Here is a 27,636-nt window from a genome sequence, read left to right as displayed (position 1 = left end):
CACATGTTTATTGTTTGCCAGGTTTATCTATTCCAAAACCAGTTTTCATGCATGTTTGGTGTGATTTTCCAGTTAAAACACTCAAAAATCTAGCTGATTATTTTACTCAAAGTTGAAGATTGTGCAGGATGTCCCCTTTCTTTATTATTTTATCAACTTTACTCAATGCACCATTACCACTGACAGCATAACAGCCCCACAGGATAATGTTGCCATCACCGTGTCACCTGAGTTATCTCAGAGTTCTTAGGTTTGCAACCTTCTCCTTCACTCCTCTGTGGTGGCAAATGTGTTACTGACCAAGAAACTTTGTGAAATAATAAAGAGCCAATAATAAAACTGTATAGGGAATGTCATCACAAAGTCGTACTGTACTCTGCCATAAGACTCAAAGCTGTAACATTTTATAGCATGTCAGGTGTGGTTTCATACAACATTTTCTTACAAAACCGGAATCATCTACTCATCTACTAGATAAACAGAAACTGGTCATGTCATCCTATACACTGAGCCTTAATCTTTACAAAAGACAATTTGGTCCTTGTAAGCCTTGTAAAACATTAACTCTCTGTTGGTAACATGTTGCTGTTTTCACCCACAACAGAGCCCAGATATCTACCTACGTAAGTAGAAAGACACATCCATATATGGCAATTAATGAATCTAACTACATAAAAGAAGTTCTTGAGAATTTTAACTCATACCTCCAAATATACTTATACCCATTGGGGCCAAATAGCTCAATCTTTGTCTCAACTGACCATATAGGTTTTTTTTTTTAATATATACTGCTTTTGGTTTGTCTGTGTGGGGAGCTGCCAATTTCAGACAAACTTGAAGGTGTCAAATTTTGGACCAGATGCTTCTGTTTTGTACTTTCAGTGCGTGGTATTGGTGAGCTCACTTATCTGCAGACAGAGCTGCTGGTGGTGTTCCAGCAGAGCCCAGTTTAAAATGGGCTTGAGCATTGTTCCTGATCCTTCAAAACAGTTGACTTCATCTGAGGTGACAGTACGAGTCAGAATAATGGACACAATGGGACATGATTCTGTTCGACGCCCGGGAACTGACATGGGGGGGCGGATATATAGCATGTGCACAAAATACAAATTCGTTCCCATGAAATACTAATTTGTGTCCTCGAAATATGAATTTGTGCCCACGAAATACATATAATGTATATACCACGACATAGGTATAACGTGCACACGAAATACTGAAACAGTGCACTTTCTCAAACATACGGAGGAACAAAACAACTGGATGGACAGGGATAGTTTGATTGAGTTTTATTTTAGGCTGGGGAGCAGCTACAAAGAGATTCTGAAATGCCCGGCATCGCAAGGAATTCTCATTATTGAGAGGCATTTAAATAGAATATTGAGAGTTAGGTGTTAAAGCTTCCTGCTTCCGTTTCCTGACTGTGGTCAGGAAACACAGGGGAGATGCTTCCTTCAAGGCCAAAATCTCATAAAGTGGGTTTTTGATAGACCAATATGCAGGGAAGAACTCCTGAAGCTCCAGGTTTGAAGGTAAGACGAGTCTTTATTATCCATGGCAGGACACAGACAGGGTAGCCAGTACACGAGATCGCACATAAACATAACTTAACATAAGGAACCAGCGGGGAACAACGGAAACAAACGGGCTTAAATACAAAAACTGAACAGCAGGGGGAACCAATGACAAACGTGACAAGAGAGAGAGATCCAGAGTTCGGGCAGCCGGCCCGGAGGCCGTGCCCAGTGACGTAGGGGCAGACGATCAGCAGGCTGACAACGTAGGAGCTGAGCAGGCCGGTGATGTAGGAGCCAATTATCTGACGGCCAGCGGCGGGACCAGGAGAACCCACGGTGAAGCTCATAGGCGCGGTGTGGAGACCGCTTGGACCTTTGGTGAGGCCGTGGAGACACAGCAGGTGGAGAGGGTGCGTCCTCGCACCCCTCAGGGACAGGAACAAGAAGTGGAGACAGGTCCTCCACAAACTCCTCTGGAACAGGAATCAGGGATGGAGGCAGTTCGTCCTCGGAGCCTTCCAGGACAGGACCGGGAACAGGAGCAGGGAGTGGAGGCAGTCCATCCACGAGCCCCTCACGGACAGGAACAGAGTGTGAGGGCGGCTCGACTTGGGACCCCTCCAGTACAGAACCAGGAACAGGATCGGGGTGTGGAGGCGGTTCATCCAAGAACCCCTCCGGAACAGAACCAGGAACAGGATCGGGTGTGGAGGCGGTTCATCCATGAACCCCTCCGGAACTGGGCCAGGTACAGGATTAGGAGTCGGAAGCAGCAGCGATGGCTGATCAGGTGCTAAACCATGAGCTGGAAAGCCGCCTCCAGCTTCAGTGAAGAGGCGAGCGGAGGAGGGGCCAGAAGATCTCCTCATAGAAGCGCTGATTTCTCCCAGGGCCCTTTGTTGCTCAGCCTCAATGGCGTGGTCAATCCGAGGATCAGGGAAAAAATCCCTCCTCGCCTTGAGCCAGTCTTGGAGGCTGCCAGCTATTTCCGGCCTTTTCCATGATGAGCTGGGAGAGGTCACCAGGTGAAAAACTAATTTGGCCAGAATCTCACCCCTCTTAAATTCCCTCACCATTCCTCCCGCTTGGTCCCGTTGGCTGGTTCCTTCTGTCACAAAGTGGGTTTTTGATGGACCAAAATGCAGGGAAGAACTCCTGAAGCTCCAGGTTTTCAGGTAAGATGAGTCTCTATTATCCATGGCAGGACACAGACCGGGTAGCCAACACACGAGATTGCACATAAACATAACATAACATAAGGAACCAGCGGGGAACAATGGAAATAAACAGGCTTAAATACAAAAACTGAACAGCAAGGGGAACCAATTGCAAATGTAACAAGGCAATCAGGGGAAAACACAGAACAGGTGTGGGCTTGGGGTGCACGGAGACAGAAAGCAAAAGACTAGACCAGGTAATATAACAAAAACACGAAATGGTTGTTCACTTAGGGGTTAACTCCCTGTATTTGCATGTCACGGGGGGGTGAAATTTCTGTAATAATGAAGGGACTGGATTGCTGAAGCAGCATAGTTTTTAATAACTGTACTGCACGCTGATTGCACGTTAAATGTACCGTAGCCGGCTAAACTTCCTCCCCGTCGTTACCGTTCATACTGCCAAAACACACAACCACATGCACACTCTTCTTCTCTCTCCACACTCTTCTTTGTGGTCCCAGTCTGACAGCACACAGCGCCACCGCACGTATGCACACATACACATTTACACACTCACCGTACACTGAGCTCCATCACTTATAAGCCACACATCTCCTGCAACAGAGGTCACTTGATGCCTACTTCGTGAGAACTAATCAGTACTGCGTGGGCACAAATTAGTATTTTGTGGGAACTAATTAATATTTCATGTGCACGCTATATATATATATATGTATATATATATATATATATATATATATATATATATATATATATATATTTATTTATTTATTTATTTTTTTTTTGTTATTTTAATTTTATTTATTTTTTTTCCCCATGTCAGTTCACGGGCTCTGTAATTCTAAGCCACATCTGTCAGAAACTTATTGACAACTTCTAAAAGCATGTGGTCCAGGGGCAAAATGTTAAGGGACTTTTAACCAAACATTAGTTATCTATATATTGTCAGGATCTGGAGTTTTGTGTGTGTGTGTGCTTTTTGTTTGTTTACTATGCTCACTTCTCAGATGGTGCTGGAGTTCTCTGGTGTGACTGATCTGCTGATTGCTTGGAGGTGTTCTTAAGCAGGAGGCTGCCAGCACTTCGGCAGAGTGTTGCCTTCAGTGATACAAGCTCGAGCCACAACTAATCTTTGCTTTTTGCTATGCTCTAAGTAACCTTCGTTTGTGCTCCTTTGCAGGTTGTTTTGCCTGATCCTTTGGATAACTTTTGTTGATGCCTAACTTCGCTCTCAGCTTTGTTTTGCTGTTTTGGATTTTCGACTTCTGGAGAAAGGTCTCCTAATTTGTGGATTAAGATCCAAGATTCCTGTTTACTTCGTCTGGACAACAACCAGCTGGCAGCTTCCTGTTTCACCATCAACTAAACCAAGGCATAAGCGTAACCTGTTCACTCTCCAACGCAAGTACCTCCTTCCTGAACTCCTCATCATACCTCACAGATATCTCAAGCCTTACCGGAGAAACATCTGTGCCAAAAAGTCTAACTCCAAATCCCTCGTGGCGGTTAGATTACTCGAACATAGTGAGCTTCATCTCACAACGCATTGATCACATTAAGTGTAGTGTTTAGATTTCTTTATTTCATGTTTTCTATAGCATTTCGATTCACCTGCATTTTCTTTCTTTGTACAGTTGCCGATTTACCTGTTTAACTTTGTTAAAGAAAATAAATCTTCTTCATAATACAGTCTCGTCTTCTGAGTGTTCATCTGCATGTGGGTCAGAACTATCTTGAGCATAATGACATATATTTAAGCCTATATGTATAATTTTGACAATGTGTGAATTAGAGATAATCATTTACCAGATGAGCATATGGTTCAAATAAAAAAGAATGGTTCAAATAAAAAAACAGTTTTTTTTTTTTTTCCATAATGTGTGTAAACCTCAGACTAGCACTGTTAACACAAATTGTATCTTGCACAAACTTTAAGTGCTTCTCCATTAATGCCAGGTGTCTGCTTTGCATAAAGTTTGACAAAGGGTAAAGCTTAATTAGTTTAGGTTGAAAAGCAAATCATCTCCTAAATGCTGCAGCGGAGTCATGGTCTGCTTCTTCAGATGTGTGGAGTCGCAGCATTTGTTTTTTATGTGCAATAAGTGCAGAAATGGGATTTTGCGTTCAAATTGGACATGACTCATTACTCTTGTCTCACAGCTCAAGCAGCATTAGATCACATATTGTCTGTTTTTTGTGAGTGTGACTCAACAGTTTGCATCTATGTTTTCCCACACCTGTAGCCTCTGTTTTGCACTGATTTCACCCCATGTCCTTTTTTCCTCAGGGTGGAGGAGAGTTTCAAGACTCTTTTCTGGTCTATCTTTGGGCTGTCTGAGGTGATCTCTGTGGTGCTAAAATACGACCATAAGTTCATAGAGAACATCGGCTACGTGCTGTACGGAGTCTATAATGTCACCATGGTGGTGGTTCTCCTCAACATGCTAATTGCAATGATCAACAACTCGTACCAGGAGATAGAGGTATGAAGTGAGTCAATAGATAAAAGGGCAGCATGTTGTCAACAAGTCAATAAGGATCACCTGGTATCGGTGATGTTTCTACAAGAGGATTAGAGGGTGACTTAAATAAATGCCATTAGCTGTTGAAGATCAATCAAACAGTATCAGACTATGTCAAATGTAGAAAAAAATTTAGAAAAACACAGGCAGATGTTGAGTTGTCTGCCAATATAGCATTGTCCTCTAGATGTCAAAGAGCTCAAGCAAGTCATAGCTATTTGTTATTCCTGTCTTTCCTGTCATCATCCATCAGGAGACTCACCCTGCGTCTCTGTTTGTTTGTCCCTGCAGGAAGATGCAGACGTCGAATGGAAGTTTGCCCGCGCCAAGTTGTGGCTGTCCTACTTCGACGAGGGTCGGACCCTGCCTGCCCCATTTAATCTGGTTCCCAGCCCCAAATCGTTCTACTACCTAGTCCTACGCATCAAATCATGCTTGATTCTGCTGTGCAAGGCCAACGGCCGCCGCCGCAACAATGAGGTGGAGATGGGCACGCTCCACTCACAGGCCAAGGTCAATTATTCATCAGTTATCCTCCAGTTTCTTCCTAAAATGTCTTTGAAAAGTGTACATAGCCTACCCAAGTCATGTTAGACCATAATGTTTCAATGTATTTTATCAGGATTTCATATGATAAACCTATACAAGGTACGGCATAATTCTGAAGTCAAAATAAAATATACATTATTTTCTTTTTTATACAGTATTTTAATTTTAAAAAAATCTGAAAAGTGTGTTGTGCATTTGTATGTGACCCCCCCCCCCCCCCCCATCTATCATTGTAAGAGATTTTATTTAGTGTTACCATAATAAAGGAGGATAAATATAAATGCATGCCACACTTTCTAGATTATTAATTTGAATTTGATGTACTATCAACTGCGTATCCTGAAAATTTTATACAGGTCCTTCTCAAAATATTAGCATATTGTGATAAAGTTCATTATTTTCCATAATGTAATGATGAAAATTTAACATTCATATATTTTAGATTCATTGCACACTAACTGAAATATTTCAGGTCTTTTATTGTCTTAATACGGATGATTTTGGCATACAGCTCATGAAAACCCAAAATTCCTATCTCACAAAATTAGCATATCATTAAAAGGGTCTCTAAACGAGCTATGAACCTAATCATCTGAATCAACGAGTTAACTCTAAACACCTGCAAAAGATTCCTGAGGCCTTTAAAACTCCCAGCCTGGTTCATCACTCAAAATCCCAATCATGGGTAAGACTGCCGACCTGACTGCTGTCAAGAAGGCCACTATTGACACCCTCAAGCAAGAGGGTAAGACACAGAAAGAAATTTCTGAACGAATAGGCTGTTCCCAGAGTGCTGTATCAAGGCACCTCAGTGGGAAGTCTGTGGGAAGGAAAAAGTGTGGCAGAAAACGCTGCACAACGAGAAGAGGTGACCGGACCCTGAGGAAGATTGTGGAGAAGGGCCGATTCCAGACCTTGGGGGACCTGCGGAAGCAGTGGACTGAGTCTGGAGTAGAAACATCCAGAGCCACCGTGCACAGGCGTGTGCAGGAAATGGGCTACAGGTGCCGCATTCCCCGGGTCAAGCCACTTTTGAACCAGAAACAGCAGCAGAAGCGCCTGACCTGGGCTACAGTGAAGCAGCACTGGACTGTTGCTCGGTGGTCCAAAGTACTTTTTTCGGATGAAAGCAAATTCTGCATGTCATTCGGAAATCAAGGTGCCAGAGTCTGGAGGAAGACTGGGGAGAAGGAAATGTCAAAATGCCAGAAGTCCAGTGTCAAGTACCCACAGTCAGTGATGGTCTGGGGTGCCGTGTCAGCTGCTGGTGTTGGTCCACTGTGTTTTATCAAGGGCAGGGTCAATGCAGCTAGCTATCAGGAGATTTTGGAGCACTTCATGCTTCCATCTGCTGAAAAGCTTTATGGAGATGAAGATTTTATTTTTCAGCACGACCTGGCACCTGCTCACAGTGCCAAAACCACTGGTAAATGGTTTACTGACCATGGTATCACTGTGCTCAATTGGCCTGCCAACTCTCCTGATCTGAACCCCATAGAGAATCTGTGGGATATTGTGAAGAGAACGTTGAGATACTCAAGACCCAACACTCTAGATGAGCTAAAGGCCGCTATCGAAGCATCCTGGGCCTCCATAAGACCTCAGCAGTGCCACAGGCTGATTGCCTCCATGCCACGCCGCATTGAAGCAGTCATTTCTGCCAAAGGATTCCCAACCAAGTATTGAGTGCATAACTGTACATGATTATTTGAAGGTTGACGTTTTTTGTATTAAAAACACTTTTCTTTTATTGGTCTGATGAAATATGCTAATTTTGTGAGATAGGAATTTTGGGTTTTCATGAGCTGTATGCCAAAATCATCCGTATTAAGACAATAAAAGACCTGAAATATTTCAGTTAGTGTGCAATGAATCTAAAATGTATGAATGTTAAATTTTCATCATGACATTATGGAAAATAATGAACTTTATCACAATATGCTAATATTTTGAGAAGGACCTGTAAATGTCTGTATCAGGCATTACTTTGTGTTTGTCTATCACATAAAGTCCTAAACGCAAATAAATCTTAATTTATGGTTGTAACTTGGTAACATGTGGGGAAGTTCAAAGGCTATAAGTACTTTTGGAGTGTGTTTTTATGTCAAATAAGGTGCAACTTGTTTTTTTACCTTCTCCTTTTATATGATTATCAGTTTGCTCTCTATTTTGTTCCCTTTATTTTACCAAATACTTATTGCATAATTAATTATTTGATTCCCGTGTTACTTCAGTTACTGTAACCACTGTAATTATGCTCAGAACATAGCAGAGGCCTACAATTAGGCCTCTGCTATGATGTGTCGGTTGTCTGTTTAGAAAGTGTTTCAGTGTGATCATGACTTTACCCTTAAAATGTAAGAAATATACAGATTTAACTAGAGCATTCCTCTAAATCAGATATCTACAATGAAATAAATGTGTTGGTTTTTAATAAGCATTTAATAAGGCATTAAACGTTGCACTAGCCATCTCAGTTGGAATGGCTCACCTCACCGGAGCTATTAGTCAGCCCATTGCTTCTGCCTGCGTCTGCTGAAATGCCCGAGCAGGTTTCGGATAGGGACAAGATGGGTTTCACCCTGCTGCCTCTGTGAGTGTCTAAATCTTTCTGCAGAAATGACAGTTTAACTGAGGCAGAGGCAGGAAGGTGTAGCAGGCGATCAATGGATAAACCTACAACAGCCCACAGGAAAGCTTTGAGGATGTCAAGTGAGATTTAGGAATGACGGTGTGGTCTTTCTGAATCACTGATTCATTTCTTCTGTCTTTTAGTGCTTTAATTATGTTACTCTTAAAGGGGCACATAGGCATTTAGCTAAGAAGGTGTGTTTTAAAGAACTAGCTAAGTGTCTAATGATACCTTCAAGAGTATGTGTGGAATTAAAATGAAAATCATTAATTTCATATGATTATATTATGCTGATGTTTGGATGGTAACTGCCAGCCTGGACTTACTTTCTTTATAGGAATTTTATTTAACCAGGGTCAGCAGAGCCCAAAAAACAAGTTTTTGATATGGACTAAAAATCACAGGAAAGATATTTGAACATTGCCAGGTAGCCTTGAGGAGACCTCTGCATAAAAGATGCATTCTGAGCATTCAGATGAAACTGGAAATCTTAGTCCCATCTGGGTGTAGGGTTAGTAATGTGGTGAATAGAAAAATAAAATGGATGGCTGGCCCGCACTGGCTTTCTTTCCTCTGCAGAAATACTTAACATCTGATTTTAAAATGATATTCTCTCAAAAAACTTAATCTTACATTTATACCCTCTTGATGTTGGCACCTAAAGTACTTATGTGACACATTATTAACACTATAAAGGCATGATTAATATCAGGAAAATTTTAAGTAGAACAGCTTTGCTTTTCTAATTTTTGTCAGTATGTTATTTTGAAGAATAAGCCATAATGATGTATGTTTGGATGGGTTGTACTGGAATTCTAATTTCCCCTCGGGGATCAATAAAGTATCTTTGAATTGAATAAGCGAAAAAACGTAATTATGATACAGCTGAAACCAGATACTTGCCTACACTATATAAAAAGACACAAAACTTTTTCTAACATTATCGGAATTCAAATAACATAACAAAGACATAACATTTCCTGTTTTATGTCTGATGAAATTACCAAAATATTATTTCCTAAATGGCAGAATAAGGAGAAAGAAATTTTTTTTTAATCTATTCTTTTTTGTTTTACTTTTTTCAAGTTCAGAGGTTTACATACATTTCCTGAGTATTTAGTAGAATTGCCTTTTAAACTATGTGGTTGAGTTAAATGTTTTGGGTGTCTTTCCAATTTTAGTTTAATCAGACCACCCAATATGTCTCCAAAAAATGTCTTTGTCCCAGAGTTTGTTTGCAGCTGTAATCTGGCTTTTTTTGTTTCTTTTGTAGTAATGGATTTTTCCTTTCTGAGTGGCCATCCAGCACCTGTTGGTACAGGACTCAATTCACTGTGGATAATAACACTTTGTTACCAGCTTCAGCAAATACTTACAAAAATGTATGTTTTTATTGTAGGGTTGATGGAGGTATGACGGTTTGACATTCCCATTGTGTTTATACTTGAGACCAATTGTCTTAACAGATGCACATGACACCTTCAGGCATCTGGAGGTTGTTCACAAAGATAAACCAGACTTGTGATTTCTTCCTGATATCTTGCCCCATTTCCTTTAGCTTTTCATGATGTCACACCAGGAAGCAGGGTGTCTGAGGTTTTTCCTTAAAATACATCCACAGCTTTACTTCCATTTAGCTCAAATGTTAATGAACTTTTTAGAAGCGTACACAGCAAAGGAATCATCATCTTGGCTTTCCCAGATAAGGAGTAATGTAAGATAGTGTAGGATTAGTGTATATTAATTTCAGAATTTGAAGAGAAAAATAAAACAATGTCATAAACAATGTTCTCTCTCTATCCTAGCTTATACCAAAAATTATTAATATTTGTAATTTAAATGACCTAAAATAGAAAAGATTTAGTCTGGTTTAATGTCAGATAATGATAAAAAAGGGTTGCATGTCTTTTTCTATACTGAATCAAAATATCTCGTTTCAACTGAATACAGATTATTGTAAATGAAAATGTCACCATGAGACCTTCCTCAGTTTTTTACTTACAATATGACCTCTGTGGTGAAAATCCCTGGGCTTTTACATTAAACTATGCAATGATGTCCTCCAGGCAAAAATGTATCATAGGCACAGATGTCATACTAATTTAGGGCTTTTAATTATTTATTGAACAGTTCTTTTTCCAGGGTAGGGTGGTTATAAAGCAGACAACTCCACAGATTTTTAGCAAATTTGAATCTGATGGGAGTTTCCCATACACGCTCTATTATATACATATGACCTACTCATATTTTGTCTAAATCTCCTATACCAAGTTGCAGAGAGACCACGTTTTTCGTAGCTATCAACAAACCTTTAAATGACTATTTGGCCGGTGTTCTTGTCAGAAATGGTAGAGCTAATTTGTTTCCTGTACCAGGAAACCAAGTCAGTGTCAAACATTAAAGTTTAACCAGCTTCTTGTTCAAAATAATGAATTCTAAAAGAAAAAAAATTATTTATGACACTCAGGTGAGACTTTGCGTAAAATTATTTATTTGTTGATATCTTTTTGCTGATGAATTCTTGGCATTGAGGAGCTAACAAGACATCCTGGGATGGCAGCAGAGACAAGAAAAGGGAGTGGGTGCTACAAATAGTTTTCATTGTGGGTTTTTTTTGTGGCTTGGAGGTAAAATGAGTGGCATAGCAGCCTGAGGGTGAACAGGTAGGTATGGTGGGTAAGTATGGAGTGTACTCTCTCTCACTTGTTTCTTGGCAGCTTCTCCAGATGGAACAATGAGATAGGTGACAGGATGACAGATACAGATAAGTTAGTTCAGCAGCTCTTATCATGAAGATAAGCTCAAGGTAGGTATTTAATGGGGATTTCTGGCTTGAGACCATCACGTACCGAGATCACACAGGTGGTAACTCAGGTTCCTGGGTTTTCCAAAGGCACACAGAATCACTGAAGGTTGTAACAGGCAAGGCGAAATTGAAAATATTACAAGAGGGCTTGATTACTGTAACAATATAGAAAAATGAGGCTGCAGGACGAGGGGAGCTCTGGTCCTACAAACCGAGTAGATGATTATAGCATAATCTGCTGGTAAGAAGCACTCACAGGAGGAGAGCTGCAACACAGGGAGGGAGGGGGAAAGAGTAGAGAGACATAAACTGCAGCAAGCAACCATTCCATGGTCATGATCGAGTACTGTACCAGCTGTCAAGCATGATGATGGCGTCATGCTCTTAGTCTGCCACTGGTGCACTGAACAAAGTGAGAAGAATAACGGAGAATGAGGACTACCTCCAAAATCTTCAACTTCCCTTTAGTTCAACAGATAGATGTTTGATAATCAGAACATGTATCTAAAACTGCTTTGGAAATTATAAAGCAGGCATACATCAAACCTTTAAAATTGCCCAGTCCTAAACCCAATTACACATTTACGGGCTGTGCTTAAAAGCTGGGTCTGTTCCAGAACCCAACTAATTTAAATGAGCTCCTTCAGTTCTCCCAAGAAGAATGGTAGCAGAAACCCAGGCAGATATATGCCAGTACCTTGTAGTTCTACGCCGTGTCGAATAAAGAAAATCCTGAATAAATTAGATTAACCTAGACTGCCATCCCCTAGATTCAGATTCATCCTTAAAAGTCGAGTATTACTGACATTTATGCCAAGAATTAATGTAAGTAAACCTACAACCAGAACAATAAACCATCTATTAAATTGGATTTCTCACCCCATTTGACGGAAAAAAATGTTGATCATATTCATAAAACAACTCAGTTAAGGTTTTAAGGATTGCATTCTACTCTCTTGAAATGTGGTTTTAGTTGAAGGGAAAATAAACAGTTGCATACATAATCATGTATTCAAAAGTGCTTTTTTCTGAGTGTACATATGAAAAATAAGTGAAAGTTGGTTTTAATATATAAAACTTTGTCAGTTTCTCTTTGTGTGACCTATTTTCTTACAGACCTTTTGTTGCAACACTCTCATATTAATCAGATCTTGTGCTGATTTTGTTCCAACATTCTACAAGTTTAAAACTTACAATGTAGTGGTGACAGACAGTTTTGTCCGCCAACACTAGAGGTAAAAGTCTGTCTTATTCTGCACTATGAAACTAACACACATGCTACAGAGCAAAGTTAATGTCATGGAAGGCCTCTAGGAGTCGGTTAATAGTTGAGCTGCACTCAGATAAAGTAGGGCTGCTGATTTTCTCCAGTCACATGAATACCGAACCCTGTAATTTATTTTGTTGTATGCAGTTTGCTACCTCCTTTTACATCCTTCACAAATACTTCTAATATACTCATTTGTCTTTGCTTCTTGCCATTGCAGGATGAACGGTTTAGGTCTTACGCACAATCAGGAGAGGAGTTCCTCCAGAGAAAAGCTCAAAAACATCCCACCAGATATCAGGTAAGAAATTGACAGAAGCTCAAGCAGATGACAAAGCTTAGGGGTAGAGGGAAGATGAGACTGGGGGGAATTGAAAATTAGTTGGAGTCTAGAGGAAGAATGAACTATGAGACCAAAAAGGCTGAGGAGTATATAGCAGAGAGAAAGTAAAGAACTGCAAATGTAGAGACTAAGGTTGGTTGAATGTTGATGGCAGGATCAGAGGAAGGAAGGAAAGAAAAGGGGGTTAGAGGTGAGGATGTGTAAGCGAGACAGAATGATACAATGCAAACGACGATCACGGAAGAATTTAACAAGTTTAAAATGAAGGGCAAAAAGAAAATGGCACAACAAGATAGAGAGCAAAACGAGTATGGCTGAAATTTCCTCTAATAAGACCTTTAAGAGTAATTGAGGTCATAACACTTTATACACGAACTTAAACTACATTATTTCACTAAGTAGGAGTAGGAACTCTCATCTTTATTCTGCTCTTATTCTTTCCATGAGCTTAATCCTCACAAGTTCACTGGATTATTTTTCCAAAAATATTCAATTTTAGTATGTTTTTTAAGGACATCTAACATTCACACGCTAATAGCTATACACACATACCAGTGAGTTGTCACTTGAGTAGACATGTGTAAGCCCACTGTTTATATGGTGGCAGCAATCGACCCATATCTAGAATGCTAACATTCACAAGCTGACTACAGCAGCAATTGGTCACAAATCAATACTCAATATTCCACATACTGTCTAAGAGTCCGAGTGAAGTTCTATGTCGCAATTAGCATTGTTTTTTCTCTTTTTCATGACACTGAGATGAGTTATCTCTCTTGAATAATCCAGCATGCATTGTCACCTCACCATGTTGTGTCCTTTGTCCGTATTCTTCACCTTTCCCTTTCCTTGCAGATGATCATGAAGCGGCTTATTAAACGTTATGTGCTGAAAGCTCAAGTGGACAAAGAGAACGATGAAGTGAATGAGGGTAAGAATCGCCTTTTTATTACAGCACACTTCAAATGGATCATTACGGACTTGTAATGGTCTATCAACCCATATCAGTAGATGTGTGTACAGAAATTCATGAGGCACTCTTTTTATGCCTCTGCACATCCTTTAGATTAATCTGTTTTTTTTTCTGCAGCAGTCTGCATGTAATCATAAATTTAAAAAAATGTTTATTGGAGTGCTTAACGAATCTATTTACCACAAGAGGCTGAGCTTTATAACCCATTACTATCTAAGCAGTTATCTCCGTGTGTTTAACATCTCCAGCCTGTGTTTGAATAAACTTGTGACTATCAATGGACCTTCAGATTTGTCTTAAATATCAAAATATTTTTGTGCTAGAAAACATATCAACTTTAATAGCAGTAACATAAATATATAGAATTGGCCATTCCACTGTTTTTCAATGCAGATAAGTGATTCTAAAACAGACGTTTGGACCTGATGAGAGCCTCTTAAACTAGGTATTTATAAAAATGCAATTTACAATGCTGAACCAGAAGGCCATGTTATGATATTCTTGCTTACCTTTAGAGCTCCAAATACAAAGTTATTTTGCACGATCATCAGCATGTTATGGTCTACAACAGATTCTGCTAGGCAAATTATTTCTGAGATTAGTTAGAAGAAATGTGTATTATATCTCTGCATCTCACTTGTGACCTTGTCTCACCTAGACATACAGAACACTTGTAGACTGGAAGTATAACCTTAGTGGGGCTCATGTTAGCAGCAGCCATTCCCTCAAAACAACGCTGTTTATTTAATTTAAGTTTTTTCATTGTCTACTTTATTATGCTCTGAGTTAATGAAAAAACTGAAATCTTCATGAATGAGTTTCTTTTAACTTGAGCTACACACTACAATAAATTACCATTGTAGTAACAATATGTGTAATGTCGCAAATGCAAAACAAAGCTTTGAAGCAATTTTGTGTGGGCTATTCGCACAAAATGTGACCTAACTGCAACCGATATTATCATTGTAAGATTCAGCAATTTTCGCAACCCCATATTTTCCTAATTTTAGAAATCAAAGAGCTGGTTTCCAGTGGGTTTAAACCTGTAGAGTACTGGTCTATTAGGTCTCCAATCCCCTGGCTTTTAGTTATGATCATATGAACTCACATTGGAACAGAAGTCTTCTGTTCCCCTGCTTTCTTCTTTTTGGGTAACCATTCTGTTACGCATTGATAAGTCTGCAGTTCTGCACTTGATGTCATCGCTCTTTGGCAACTTGTGCCTGCAAAAAGACAGGCCTGTCTACTTCATGTTTTTCAGAGGAACGTTTGTGCCCGACTGAAAGTGAAGCCATGAATACTGTATTAAAGCACTAATCTCCCTAAGTATTCTTCCAATGTATTTCTGTGTTATAAGAAGTTTATATAACAGCTTCTTATTTCTAATATAGATGTACTCGGAATGTATCAACAGACCTGCGAGGTCTTAATGCAAAAATATAGTGAGAAACCAGACATGCCTTGTTGAATGATATAAGAATGTAACCTGATGAAAGAACCACCAGACAAGAAATTTATTGTAGAAAGTCCAGAGGAAAAAAACAACTCTACTAACTTAGTAAAAGGCATATGGATGACTCATAGACCTTAAAGAGCACAATCCACTGTGATGTAATTCAATAAAAAAAATAAGAATTTAGACTAAGTCCATACAGGAAATCATCACAAAGCACCACCTACTCATTACCTCTTCCACAGTACTGAATGATTCCGATGCAACATTTTCTTAGTGAAACTTTGTGATGGCAACAACATTCTTCAAAGACGTTTTTCTCCAACAGCTTTGGGAATGTTGTGAAGGCAGGGATGAAGATTGACGCAAGAAAAAAATATTCAGAATATCAGAGAGAAAAGCCTCTCCAGAGTGTTCACCATTTCAGGCTGGGGTGAAGTTTTACAGTTCAGTGAAACAACAAGTCGAACCTTATCTGCACAAGAAATGCAGGACTGGCTTCAGGATTATTTATTACTTGTTTAACGTGCCCAGTGAGCACAGCCTGAGATCTAAAAGTGGTGTTGGACTGACATTCAGTAGGATTAGGCAATGTCACACTGGCAAAAGAGGTTGTACAAAGTACAGATAGCAGCAGTTGTCACCAGTGATATTTAATAAATATTTCTTGAAAAAAGAATTTATTTTCCGTCAATGGCTAAATGTAACCAAATTAATCATATTTTCTTATTATGAAATGTTGCTAATGCAATAAATACCAGGCACGATAATGAATTTGATCACGTCTGTAGACATAATATTTATTACAAAATGTACCTTCTCCTCTCATACTTATCACTGAAAATTTAATTAAACTGATGAGCAGAAAGAAAAATCTTAAAACCTCAAAGGATCATGTACATTTAGATTTTACACGCTGACCCCTGTTCATGCCTGGATTTGTTCACGTTCACGTGTCCTGATTGCCGTTTGTTCACCTCATTCTTTTTTTTTCTGTTTCTGTGTTGCAGGCGAGCTGAAGGAGATCAAGCAAGACATTTCTAGCCTCCGTTATGAGCTGCTGGAAGAGAAGTCCCAGGCCGCTGGGGAGCTGGCTCTGCTCATCCAGCAACTCGGTGACAAGTTTGGCAAAAACACCATGAGACACTGACAGGCCTTGCAAGAGGGGGCGGGAGGAAGGAGGGTGAAAGAAGGAGAAGGTTGGCGGAGAGAGCAGAATGGGGCCAGGTAGTTCATGACCTCAGTGGTAAGAGGGGAGACAGTGGAGAGGCAGGATGGTTATGTGAATGGACAAGATGGAATAGTTAGACGCTAAAAAGTTTTAAATTGTGCCGAATTGAAATGAGCTACCTTTAGATAAAACCCAAGTGCTTTGGATGTATAGTGACCAATTAGAGAAGAATCCTAGAAGAAGATTGTAACTGCAACTGAGTGTGAGGGTAAATGGTGAGTTGTAAAGTAAACTCACTAGGAAGGGCTCTGTGTTGACAGCTCAATTCTAATTAAAGAGAAAGAGAAGCGAGAAAGGAGAAGATAGAGACGGGTAAGAAGAAGAAAGTGTGGGGAGATTTGAAGAGACACCATGGGGCACAACAGCAATGCAGTGCAGCAATGAGTGCCCCCACACCTACTGCCAAGAGATATCAGTGTATCAGCTTATCACCAATTTAGAGGAGAGAGGGGAACCCAGCGAAGGGAAGACACTGGGATAAGCGAGAGGAGGATGAGAAACTGCCAGTGCCACTCATAACAGAGAAGCCTGCTTTGTACTATATTTTTAATTTGTCAGAAGACGTTCTGATGCCTGTCGAGATAATGCACACACCTTTATAAACAAGGCTATCTAATTAATGCAGTTCCAATTCATAATGCACAATCTATGATACAAGTGAAAGATATAACAAAAGGCTGGAAGATATATTTATTGCACTGATGTTAAATTCTTTACAGAAATCACTTAAAAATGAAACATTTTTTGTGTCTCATAGAAATGAACTGAATCACAATTACAACCAGATAATTAAGTGTTAGATGCACTAAGTCAGCATAAAGATAAGACAGTTCCCTCAACTGACCTCCCTGAGATATTGATGACCAAAAAGAAAATGTGCACCTGCTATACAGCTGGGAAGATCAATGTTTTTCTGATTAAATGTTTTTCTAGTAGGCCTATTGGCATAAAAATCACACTGTCAATAGCAACCAAAGTAATCCCCACATATAAATTAAAACAAATCATATCAAATCTTGAAGGATCTAGGGTTTCTTCTACGTACTCTGATCTTCAATTGTTTACATTGATTTTCATTTGAGATTTAGTTGACCGACTTGTCCTTTCTTGCAGCGTTCTTGTTTTGTCTGCAACCATCTGAGGGTTTTCATGATTCTGTGTGTTTGGGATAATATTGCTAAAAGATCCACCCTCATTGTATATTCAGATGCTTATCCAGAATGTCCGAGTATATTTCTTCATTTATCCTTGATTCATGTTCCGGCAAGTACTATATGTTGAAGAAAAGCTCCTCACCGTGACATTCTCACCTCCTGACTTCACTGGTGGTGTGGTGTTTATGAGCAATGTCATTCCTCCTCCACACATGGTTTGTTTAACAACATTCACAGAGTCAAATTTTGGTCTCATCCGACCAGAGTATATTCTCCTAATATTTCAGTGGCTTTCCCAAAGGTTTTGCCACAAACATTAAATGTGTTTCAACATGCTTTTTATTCAGCAGTGGAGCCTTGTGCATTCAATGTGCAAAGGGGCAGGCCATGCATAGAAACTTTATGTTAGTGGTCCTTGGCGTTTTTTCTTTTTCTTTTGACTGCTCTCGCAGATATCTTGAAAGTATGTTGTTTAAGTTTTTTGATTGTGCTCACTGGAGCATTCAGAAGTACAAAAATACATCTATAACCCATGATATTAGAGTGTTTTGCAACAGTAAGGGTGTGAAAGTCTGGAGAAGTCCTTGCTTTTCTTATTGTGATATGTTTCTAGTGTGATAGCTTGGCAATGATACATCTTTACAATAAATTAGGTTAGCTGATATTATTTTCCACTGATAGGAGACGGGATTTCTTTCTAAATACTATTTGTTTGTTTTCCATGCCTATTAAATAAAAGCAGGTGCTTTTATTTAAGTTTCCTTTTCCCAAGGTCTTCCCACTTCATTAAACTGAACCTAAGTTACGGACTAAATTGTCTTGATTTCTAAATATGTTCTAGAGTTGTTAGCAACATCTGGTGTTAATTTAATATACGTAAAGCTTTAGGAAATATCATTACTAAGAAAAACCTTAATGTGTTCAGTACTTACTTTTAGTCTTACCTTGCTTAAAATTTACATGGACCCCATTTTCAGAAAATTACCTGAAAAAATCAAAACATGTCGGCAGAGTTGTGTTTGCAGCTTTAAAATCCCGGAGTCATTGCTTGAGGGGAAGCAGTGCATATGGGAGACGAGAAAACCTCAGAGATGCTGGAATTTATTTCTACATGCATTGATTTGGCTATAAAGGTGAGACTCTATTACAGAGGCAGCGTGGAGTCATTTTATGGTCTATTATTTTCTGTCCCCAAAGACTGATGCACAGTCTTGAGACTTCAGCAGTGACACTAACAGTCTATAGGCAAGAGCTAAATCTCAGCTTAGCATTAAAAAATAAATGTCTAATTTCAAGTAATTCAATCTTTTAGTTATGCAGTGATTACTTTGACCTTCACACAAAAAGATGTTGGCATGTGGTTTGCCTAAGCAGCTTAAAGAAAAGCAATTCTAAAAGTTTGTAATTTAAGGCCTATTTGTAATTTAATTTTTTTAATAATCAGTTGATCATTAGTTAAGTGCTAATAGGCTACTTTTTTTGCATTGATAGACTTTTATGGAGAGACCACGATGTGACCAGCAGCCATTAAAATCTGCACAGTAATAACAGTAGGCGCCCATGCAAAGAAAATCAATATTTGTCATATTTGCATCTGACATGCTCAGATTGTCATTATAAAGCCCATAACAGACACCACTCTTCTAATAATGAGAGGGTGACTGAACGTTATGTCTACATGAGCACTCTGGTGCTTTTGGTACAAAATGAGACATTAACCTCCCTTGGTCAAATGTAATAATATTTATTCACCACTTTTACTACGGCACACGTTTGAGCCTTTTCCCATTGCTACTTTACTCTTTTTGCAGCAGTTTCTCAATTTTGTGAGGCTGGCAAACATCTTTCTTGGTTTGATGTCATTACTTTTATTAAACTGTTGATGAGGAACAAATCAGAATTCTTTCTGATAGACTGAACATATAGAAGTAAGTAATTTCAGCTGCATACATTTACTTCAGAGGATTGTAAGTTAATTTTGTTTGTTTCACCTTTATCGCTACAGTCATGAAAAATGAGGACACCCCATTATAATTAAATGTACACATATTGATGTCTAATCTTTTATTTTATTTGTTTTCTTGAAAAAAACATTATTTTGTTGCTTGCAAACATCAAAAATTACGCTTTGCAATTACCTGAGTAAAATGACCCATTTTACTTGTGAAACAATATGTTTTCTAGCTAAGAAAAGGTTAGGACACCATACCCTCTAACAGCTAATGTTACATTCGTTGGCTGAGAGGCTTCTTGCAAACATCTACCAGTCTCTAACACAGGAAAGTTTGCCCTTCTCCCTTCTCCCACATGCAATAAGTTTGAGGGATTTCTTGCATGTACAGCATGTTTCAATTTAATTCACATCATTTCAAGGATATCAATATCTGGGATTTGACTCTGGCCAGGAGCTTCCATTTTTCAATTAGTGTCACATTTTCTGATACACTGATACTGATACTGGTAGAATTAATGGTGGATTCTCTGATCCATCCCCAAACCATGAAACCTCCAGCTCTATGCTTCATAGTTGTCCAGAAGCTTCTTTTCTGGAATGTCATACGTGGTTTATGCTAAACATCTCCTCTGTTTTGGTTTCCAATAATCCAGTTTTAGACACATCTTTCAAAAGAATGTTAGTCCACATGACCTGTCCTTTCCATTCTTTTTCTGTGGAAAACTTTAGTTTGACCTTCATGTTTTCTTTGAGAGCAAAGCTTGTCTTCTAATACATATTTTTAAGTAAAATTGAAACCAATTTTGGTGTCCTCTGCAACAGGAGGACACCAAATGAAATTATGTCAAAAAGGGGTAAATACTAAAATGGTGTAACAATTCCATCTGTTGTGACGTGTGTGTAACTTTAGTCATTTTAATGGGAATAAATGAGAGGGTGTCCTTATATATATATTCCTCACAAAAAAAATTGCCATGTTTATTACATTTTACAAAACAATTTAGGGTTTTTTGTTTATTTATATTACTTGAACTTCTCTGTATTGTTAGAAATAATATTAAATATATATATGCCCAAATATCCTCGGAAAATACATAGCCTGTAGTAAGGTGTCTTGTTTTTGATGACTTTATGCCTAAATAATGGCATCAGGATATTTATCATAAACTGAGCTATTGCAAAATTACAACAAGAAATCACCTTGGCAAAATGAAGAAGCCATTATTGTTGCTTGTGTCAGCTGCGTAAAGAATCTGACTGCATTACGGAAAGAATCTCTACAGGGATAAACCTTTTCTGTTTATGTTTCACTTCTCAGTCCAGTTTTAGTCTCGTATTCTCTGTAAGTGCCTGCGTTATTTGTGCCGTGACACAGGTTGTATGCTATTTACAAGAAACAGAAGTCTCTTTTTTTGTGAATTCTGCAACAACTTCTTAAAATGTTAGTGGAGGTACTTTCCATTCTGTTGCCAGACCATTTTAGTAGCAACCTGAGCAGTGAAACATTGTCAAATTGTCCAACCAGCTGACATCTCTAAACATTTTTTTTTTTTTTTTTGGGAAAATTCAAACATTTTCTTACCCGATCAGCATTGACTGGCTATAATCTGAGATAAAGTAGCTCTTTAGTTTTAAAGCACAACATCAATTTAATTTTCTTGATAAATGACATTATCTGCTAGGGATAGGGGTTCTTCTCTTCTGTAAAATATTCATCCTTTACAGAGTTAAAGCCTTTCACCCACCAGCAGAACCAGGCTCAGAAGACCCAGAGTTTCTATCTGATCGAATGGCTAATGCACAGCTTCATTTTTTACCTGCAGTAACTGCACTGGTTTCACATAAACAAATGTTATTTAGAGTCCAGTATTCTTTTAGATAGGTCAAACTTTTAGATAAGTAGGTTTAACTCAAAAGTGTCTTTATATAGTTATGTCGTGTGAAAGCTGCTGATTAGTCCGTTTTTTGTTTTTGGTTTATAAAATAAGACAAACAATAAAATTTCCCCTTGAGAAGGTTTTATGATTCCTATACAAACAAATGATCTGAAATACTGTATTTTTGACTTGTACACAAGAAATACTCACCAAAATCTTGTACTGTATATTGTCATATTTTTGATCCTTGAATTAAATAGAATATGCTCTAAACTGGTTGGTCTGTGATTAATGTGCTCTGTATATCTGTGCTGGTGCAGTCTAATTGTGCTATTCCCCGCCTCTGCCCATCAGTGGTTGATAGGTACTGGAGCGAAACCAGACAGGTGGCTGCAGTGTTGCTCCACACTCCAACGAAAGCACACAAACACACTCAAACCAAACAAAGCCCACAGATGCTCTCGAACTTTTACCAGCATATGGATCTCTGAACATTATCAAACATACTAAAATGTGGTATATATTATATGTAACATATTATTTTATTCAAGTCAATAATTCAGTTCAGTTGAGTTTTATTTATATAGTGCCCTGTAAGAAAACTGATCTCAAGGATCATTACAAAACAATTTATACCCAATTTAATCCAATTCATTCTAATGATAATATAGCCAAATTCAGATTAAAATATAATTTAAATTTTATTCAAATACTAGTCATGTTCAGTAGAACAAACAATAACACCTGGTAAGAAAATATTAGTGGAAACCACCAGACTTGTCCCGGATCTTAATTTTTAACTGGAAGGACAGAAAAGAGACACAGACATGATGCCAGTCCAAAGAGACACAAGTTAAGTAACAATGGGGGTATACATTGTTATCAAGATCAAAAGGTGAAGGTATGATGCTCAGTACATATTGTTCTTCAGCAATATATGACTATGGCAGCAAAACTGGCACGGTTTGTTTGAGACAGCTCTAACTATAAGCTTTGTCAAAAGGGAACATTTTCAACAACTAAACCTGCAGTTTAATAGTAATATGCTCTGTTGGAAAATTTAAAACCATGAGTTCTTAAAAATAAGATGGGTCATGGTCGTTCAGAGCTTTATACAGGAAAAAGAAATTTAGCTTTTTAATTATGAATTTAAGAGGGAGCCAACGAAGAGAAGCAGAAACTGGAGAAACACAATCTCTCCTTTCAATGCCCATCAGAACTCTCTGCTGTTTTAGGGTTAAACTTAAATCTTTCACTGAATTTCTCTGTAGGGAGTTCTTAATTTACAAGCTAGAAGGTTCAATTTAATATGCAAATCATCTCCTCCAGCAGTGTTTAGAGATCAGTGGCACATGTTACTTGAATTGACTCGCAGACACGTCAGAAGTAACAGAAAAAAATGATGGTTTAGTAAGGTTTTGGGCTCAGCACATGCTGCCATAACCAATCTCTGCAACACTATGAGAAGAAAGAAGCTGAAATCTCTCACTTATGCCATCTTTATAGTTATAAAAGAGACAAAGTCAAACCATGTAGTCAAAACACTCACTACAGCATAAGAAAGTTGTTAGATGATCTCACTTCAGGTGTCAAACTGGTACATTATTGATGAGAACAGTTCATTTACTGAGATCACTACAAATAAAAGACTTTGCTGTTTCCCCATATTTTTGCTCTTCTGTTTCTTTGATGAAACTCTCTTATGGATTTCAGACTGTTGCTTAGCTTTAATTTTTCATGAGATGTTTGCTCTGTAGCCCAAGAATCCTCTTGCTGACCACATCCCTACTGAGCGGTGTCCTTCTTTCGGATCCAAACACAGATGTCCCTTTTCTGTGTTCCTGTTTAAACAGAGCACTCCATGCGACTGAAACGCCAACAACTCAATGATAAAACACTATAGTTGGTTAACTTATTAGAAAATCATTTTAAACCACCATTTCAACCCCCAGTCCTGATGCTCTAACAATCTTATATGGCATGTCAAATTCCAGGTTGCACTCATTATCTCTACTAAGGACAATTTACAGAGAATAATTTGTCATTTAACAGGATAACATGAAAAAAAAATTACTTCTCTACTAACTAAAGAAGATCGCAATTAGGACACCATTTGACCAGCTTTCATATGCAATTCAAAACAGGACTGTTGTCTTTGTTAAAGGTTTGCTCTAAGTACCCTTCTAACATACAGTCATGAAAAAAAATAGGACACCACATTAAATATCCAGTTTGATTGATATATATTTTCCCATTTTTATCTCTGAAAAAGTGATGTACTTAAAAGACAAAAATAACCTTGTTTTACTTATTAAACTAAATATATCAAGAAAAAAGATTTTTCTAGCTGGGAGAAAAGTTAGGACACTATCCTAATCATATCCCCTTTGCTTGATATAACTTCAGGAAGACAATTCTTGTAGCCATGTCCTAATTACTGACATTGGTCCTATGCCCACAAAGTATCAAAATATTCAAACTGAATGTCAAAATGGGATATCCAGTTTCAACAATTACATTTTTTACTTTTTTTTACCAATTCCAATTAGGGCACACCGCATCATCATACTCTTACTCTCAGTGTTTGATTCAAAGTAACTTTCAGAAGGTTTTAAAGCCAAAGAGCTAAAACAGTACCCATAAAGGCGCACTATAAATGCTCCAGATCTTTATGGGACCTTAAACCCATCCATACCTTTCACTCACCACTTTCTCTGCTTTGTTTCAAGCTGTCAAGTTTTATTGTTCTGGTCTGCTTATAGTCAAAGTGAAGCTGTCATGAAAATATGCCTTAAATAGGCATCCTTTAAAATCCTGTCACGTCTGCTGCATCATCCTTTTCTTTGCATAACCTTCTGTGGCTATTTTGTTTTTATAACTTTATTTGTTGCTAAAAACTTTTAGAAACAAAAATTTATTCATTTTTATTTCTTTTGTTTTTTGCTTATCTGCTTATCTGCTTTCATTTATTCTTATAGAGGATGTGCAAGTTTGGGCTTTACACTGTATGGTTGAGTAAAACTGAAATAGCAGCATTTTTCTTTGACAAATTATTCCCTTCTCATGTCTGCAGAAAAAAATGCTGAGGTGATCAAAATGCAGCATGTTTTGTGAATTTAATGTGCAAACTATTGAGTAAAACAATGCAAAAGCAAAAAATAAAATCTATTAGCAATGACTCAATGCTGCACAGCCTGCAGGCACAAACTGCAACCAAACCCCTTTACTGTAATATATTTAGTTTGAGGGACATGGGGTTCTGGAGGTTCACAAGATATTTTATTATCTTACTTCCTTGAGTGCTCTCCTTTGGACTTCTAATAAGAGTTTGGGTTTTAAGGGTATTGTTCAACAATTCACTCAGTGTGTGTTTGTGCATCAATGAACATATTTGTGTGTTTTTTTATCAAAAATATGATGGAATTAAATCTACTGGTGTTTGATGTGTATGAAGTGCAATCTAACATTGCATCTAACACAGCAAGACCATAGAGATCAGTTTGTGTGTTTGAGTGTGCCTTTGAGCTGCACGGTATGAAGTGACATCTCTTCTCTGGTGTAATTTGTCCCTGTGGCCTGAGGCAAGGAAGTGCTTCCATCTTCTCTTCTCTTCCTTCTCATTCCATCTGTCTTTCTCTGTTTCTCTCTCTCTCTCTCACTCTGGGGAGAGTGTGAAGCTTTGTGACCTCCCACCACTAAGAGACAAGAATTCGATGGATTTGGAGGAGACAGTTGCCTCTCTCCTACATTCTCTCAGGAGATAAACCTCTGCTGCATTCACGTTATATAAATATGCCATTTTTGTACAAAATCTTCAATAATATTTTCATTTTTCAGCATCAAAACATCAAGAATGTTTGAGGACTTGACATGTCTGCCCCTCGTGCCTGAGAGCCTGTGCTGACCAACTGGCCCCCATCTTCACTCATTTTTAACAAGTCTCTAGAGCTGTGAGAGGTTCCCGCATGCATCAAACACTCCACCATCATCCTAGTCCCAAAGAGACGCACCATAACAAGATTTAATGACTACAAACCTGTCACCCTGACATTTGCGGTCACGAAATCACAAAATTGAGCATCTGGTATTGACTGTTGTGAAGGACATCACAGGCCCCCTGCTGGACCTGCTTCTCGTAGCACCTCTGGACTTCACGGAGGAGCTGATAGGAGCAGATATAGTGATCCCAATGTAAAACAGAACTGAATGAATTGCAGTGTAGTGCGTGGTGCAGCAGAGTGCTGCGGAGGCACAAGCAGTGTAAATCTAGGGAAAATCACCACAAGAACCATCAGCACCAGTGCCCCCCAGGAGTGTGTTCTTTCCCTACTGAAGTTTGCCGAAGTTTGCCAAAGACACCATTATTGGTCTGATCCAGGACAGTGACAAGTCTGCATACAGACAGAAGGTGGATCAGTTGGCCCACCAGTGCAGTCAGAACCACGTTAACCCACTCAAGACAATGGAGATGATGGTGGACTTCAGAGAACACCCCAGGGTTAGGTTGTAAAGCCATATCCCAAGCTTTGAACATCTGATGGAGCTCTGTTGAATCCATCAACAGAAAATGGAAGAACTATGCCACAACTGCAAATTAATCAACACATGGCAATTCACCTAAACTGACAGGCTAGGCAAGCAGAACAGTGTTTAGAGAAGCAGCCAAGAGCCCTATGGTATCTAGAGAAGCTGTAGGGATCCATGGCTCAGATGGGAGATTTGGTGAAGACAATTAGCACCACAAGTCTGCCCTTTCTTGAAAAGTGGCAATAAGAAAGCCATTGTTCCAAGAAAGCCATAAATAGTCCCATTTGCAGTTTGCCTAAATCAAACTATGGGGCAAAGCACATGCTCTGGTCAGATGATTTCAAAATCTAACTTTTTGGCCTACATGCAATATGTGTGGCAGAAACCTAATGCAAAAGGCTGGAGACTGGAGTGGAGGTTATTTATATCATTGCATGTTCATGTGTAAGAATGGCCCAGTCAAAGTCCAGACCTAAATCCAGTTTCAAATCTTTTTCAAGATTTGAGATGGTTTTTATAGATGCACTTCATCAATCTGACTGAGCTTTTAAAAAAAAATTACCTTCTAATGTAAAAAGCTGGTTAAAGACTTTCTCCAAAATACTTGCAAAAGTGATTGTAAAATGGGATTCCACAAAGCATTCACTCATGAGGACTAAATACCACGTTTATTTTTATTTATTAATTATTATTTATAAATATTTTGAATGCCATCTATCCTATTCCTCCCATTTTACAATCATGCATTACTTTGAACAGGTCTACCACATAAAAGTCCAATAAAACACAGTAAGATTTGTGGTTGCAATTTGACAAAATGTAAAAAAGCTAAACTGTGTTTATGTTTTGCAATCAGCATACCTTCTGGTCGACAAACAGAAAGACCAAAAATACTCAGGGATTTGCAAAGAAGCAGGTTTAAATTCAAATGCATATCTGGCTCCTGAATGACGCATGTGCCGCACATCAATTTTACACACATATACAGCTTATATCCAAGAGATGAATCACACCCTTAAGCTGTTTCAGCCAGTCACCTCAGTACTTTGTAAGAAGAAAGCCTTCTGGAGGTGACTTTATCATCAAATTCCTCCCAAACAAACCAAAGAGCAGGTATAGAGCTGTAAGCTGCCAGGAGCCTCCAATCATCTTCAAGTTTTTCAACAAGAAAGAGATGCCATTAAAGACATAAGAATAATGTCTAATTTACTGTATCTCCGTTTTACTTCTCTAGCATGACAGCTGGCAAAATGAATCTGAAGTGTATGGCTGTGTGACTTCTGTTATGAATTCTGACCAACGGTGAAACGCCAATATCTCATTTCTGGTAAAGTCAGGGAGGTGATGGAGTGGCAGAGGACAGGGCTATCGGGAGGGGCCGTCAAGAAGAAAACATTTGCTGAGTATTTACCTACTCCTCAGAGATGCACTGCAGTTCAGTTTAGGATGGATGAAGAGACTGATAGGACAACTCTAACGGGCCCCCTGGGTTGCTCTGCAGACCCTCAAGGGGCATAAGCTGCTGCACTGAGGGATGAGAGTGTAGGCAGGCTTGACTGCAAGATAAATGTTTCAGGTGAGCATCTTTGTGATTGGATGTTTTTTCCCCCTAAGAGGAATGCTCATCTTCATCATCATAGAATATTTTAT

General features: G+C 38.7%; 1 protein-coding gene across 1 annotated transcript in view; it reads left to right on the top strand.

The window, feature by feature from the left end:
* Positions 1–21,722, top strand: part of trpc7b (transient receptor potential cation channel, subfamily C, member 7b) — a 99,303-nt gene extending 77,581 nt beyond the window's left edge. The window contains exons 8-12 of the mRNA XM_047352706.1: positions 4,986–5,181; positions 5,512–5,733; positions 12,695–12,775; positions 13,673–13,748; positions 16,254–21,722. Coding sequence (XP_047208662.1) covers positions 4,986–5,181; positions 5,512–5,733; positions 12,695–12,775; positions 13,673–13,748; positions 16,254–16,393 — 715 coding nt within the window. The 3' untranslated portion in view covers positions 16,394–21,722. The remainder of the gene's footprint in view (positions 1–4,985; positions 5,182–5,511; positions 5,734–12,694; positions 12,776–13,672; positions 13,749–16,253) is intronic.
* Positions 21,723–27,636: the final 5,914 nt, after the last annotated feature.

This window comes from Girardinichthys multiradiatus, chromosome 23, assembly GCF_021462225.1.
Source record: "Girardinichthys multiradiatus isolate DD_20200921_A chromosome 23, DD_fGirMul_XY1, whole genome shotgun sequence".
In the NCBI taxonomy this organism is placed as follows: domain Eukaryota; kingdom Metazoa; phylum Chordata; class Actinopteri; order Cyprinodontiformes; family Goodeidae; genus Girardinichthys; species Girardinichthys multiradiatus.
Note: the sequence above shows the minus strand (reverse complement) of the source record. Positions and strands in the feature narration are given on the sequence as shown.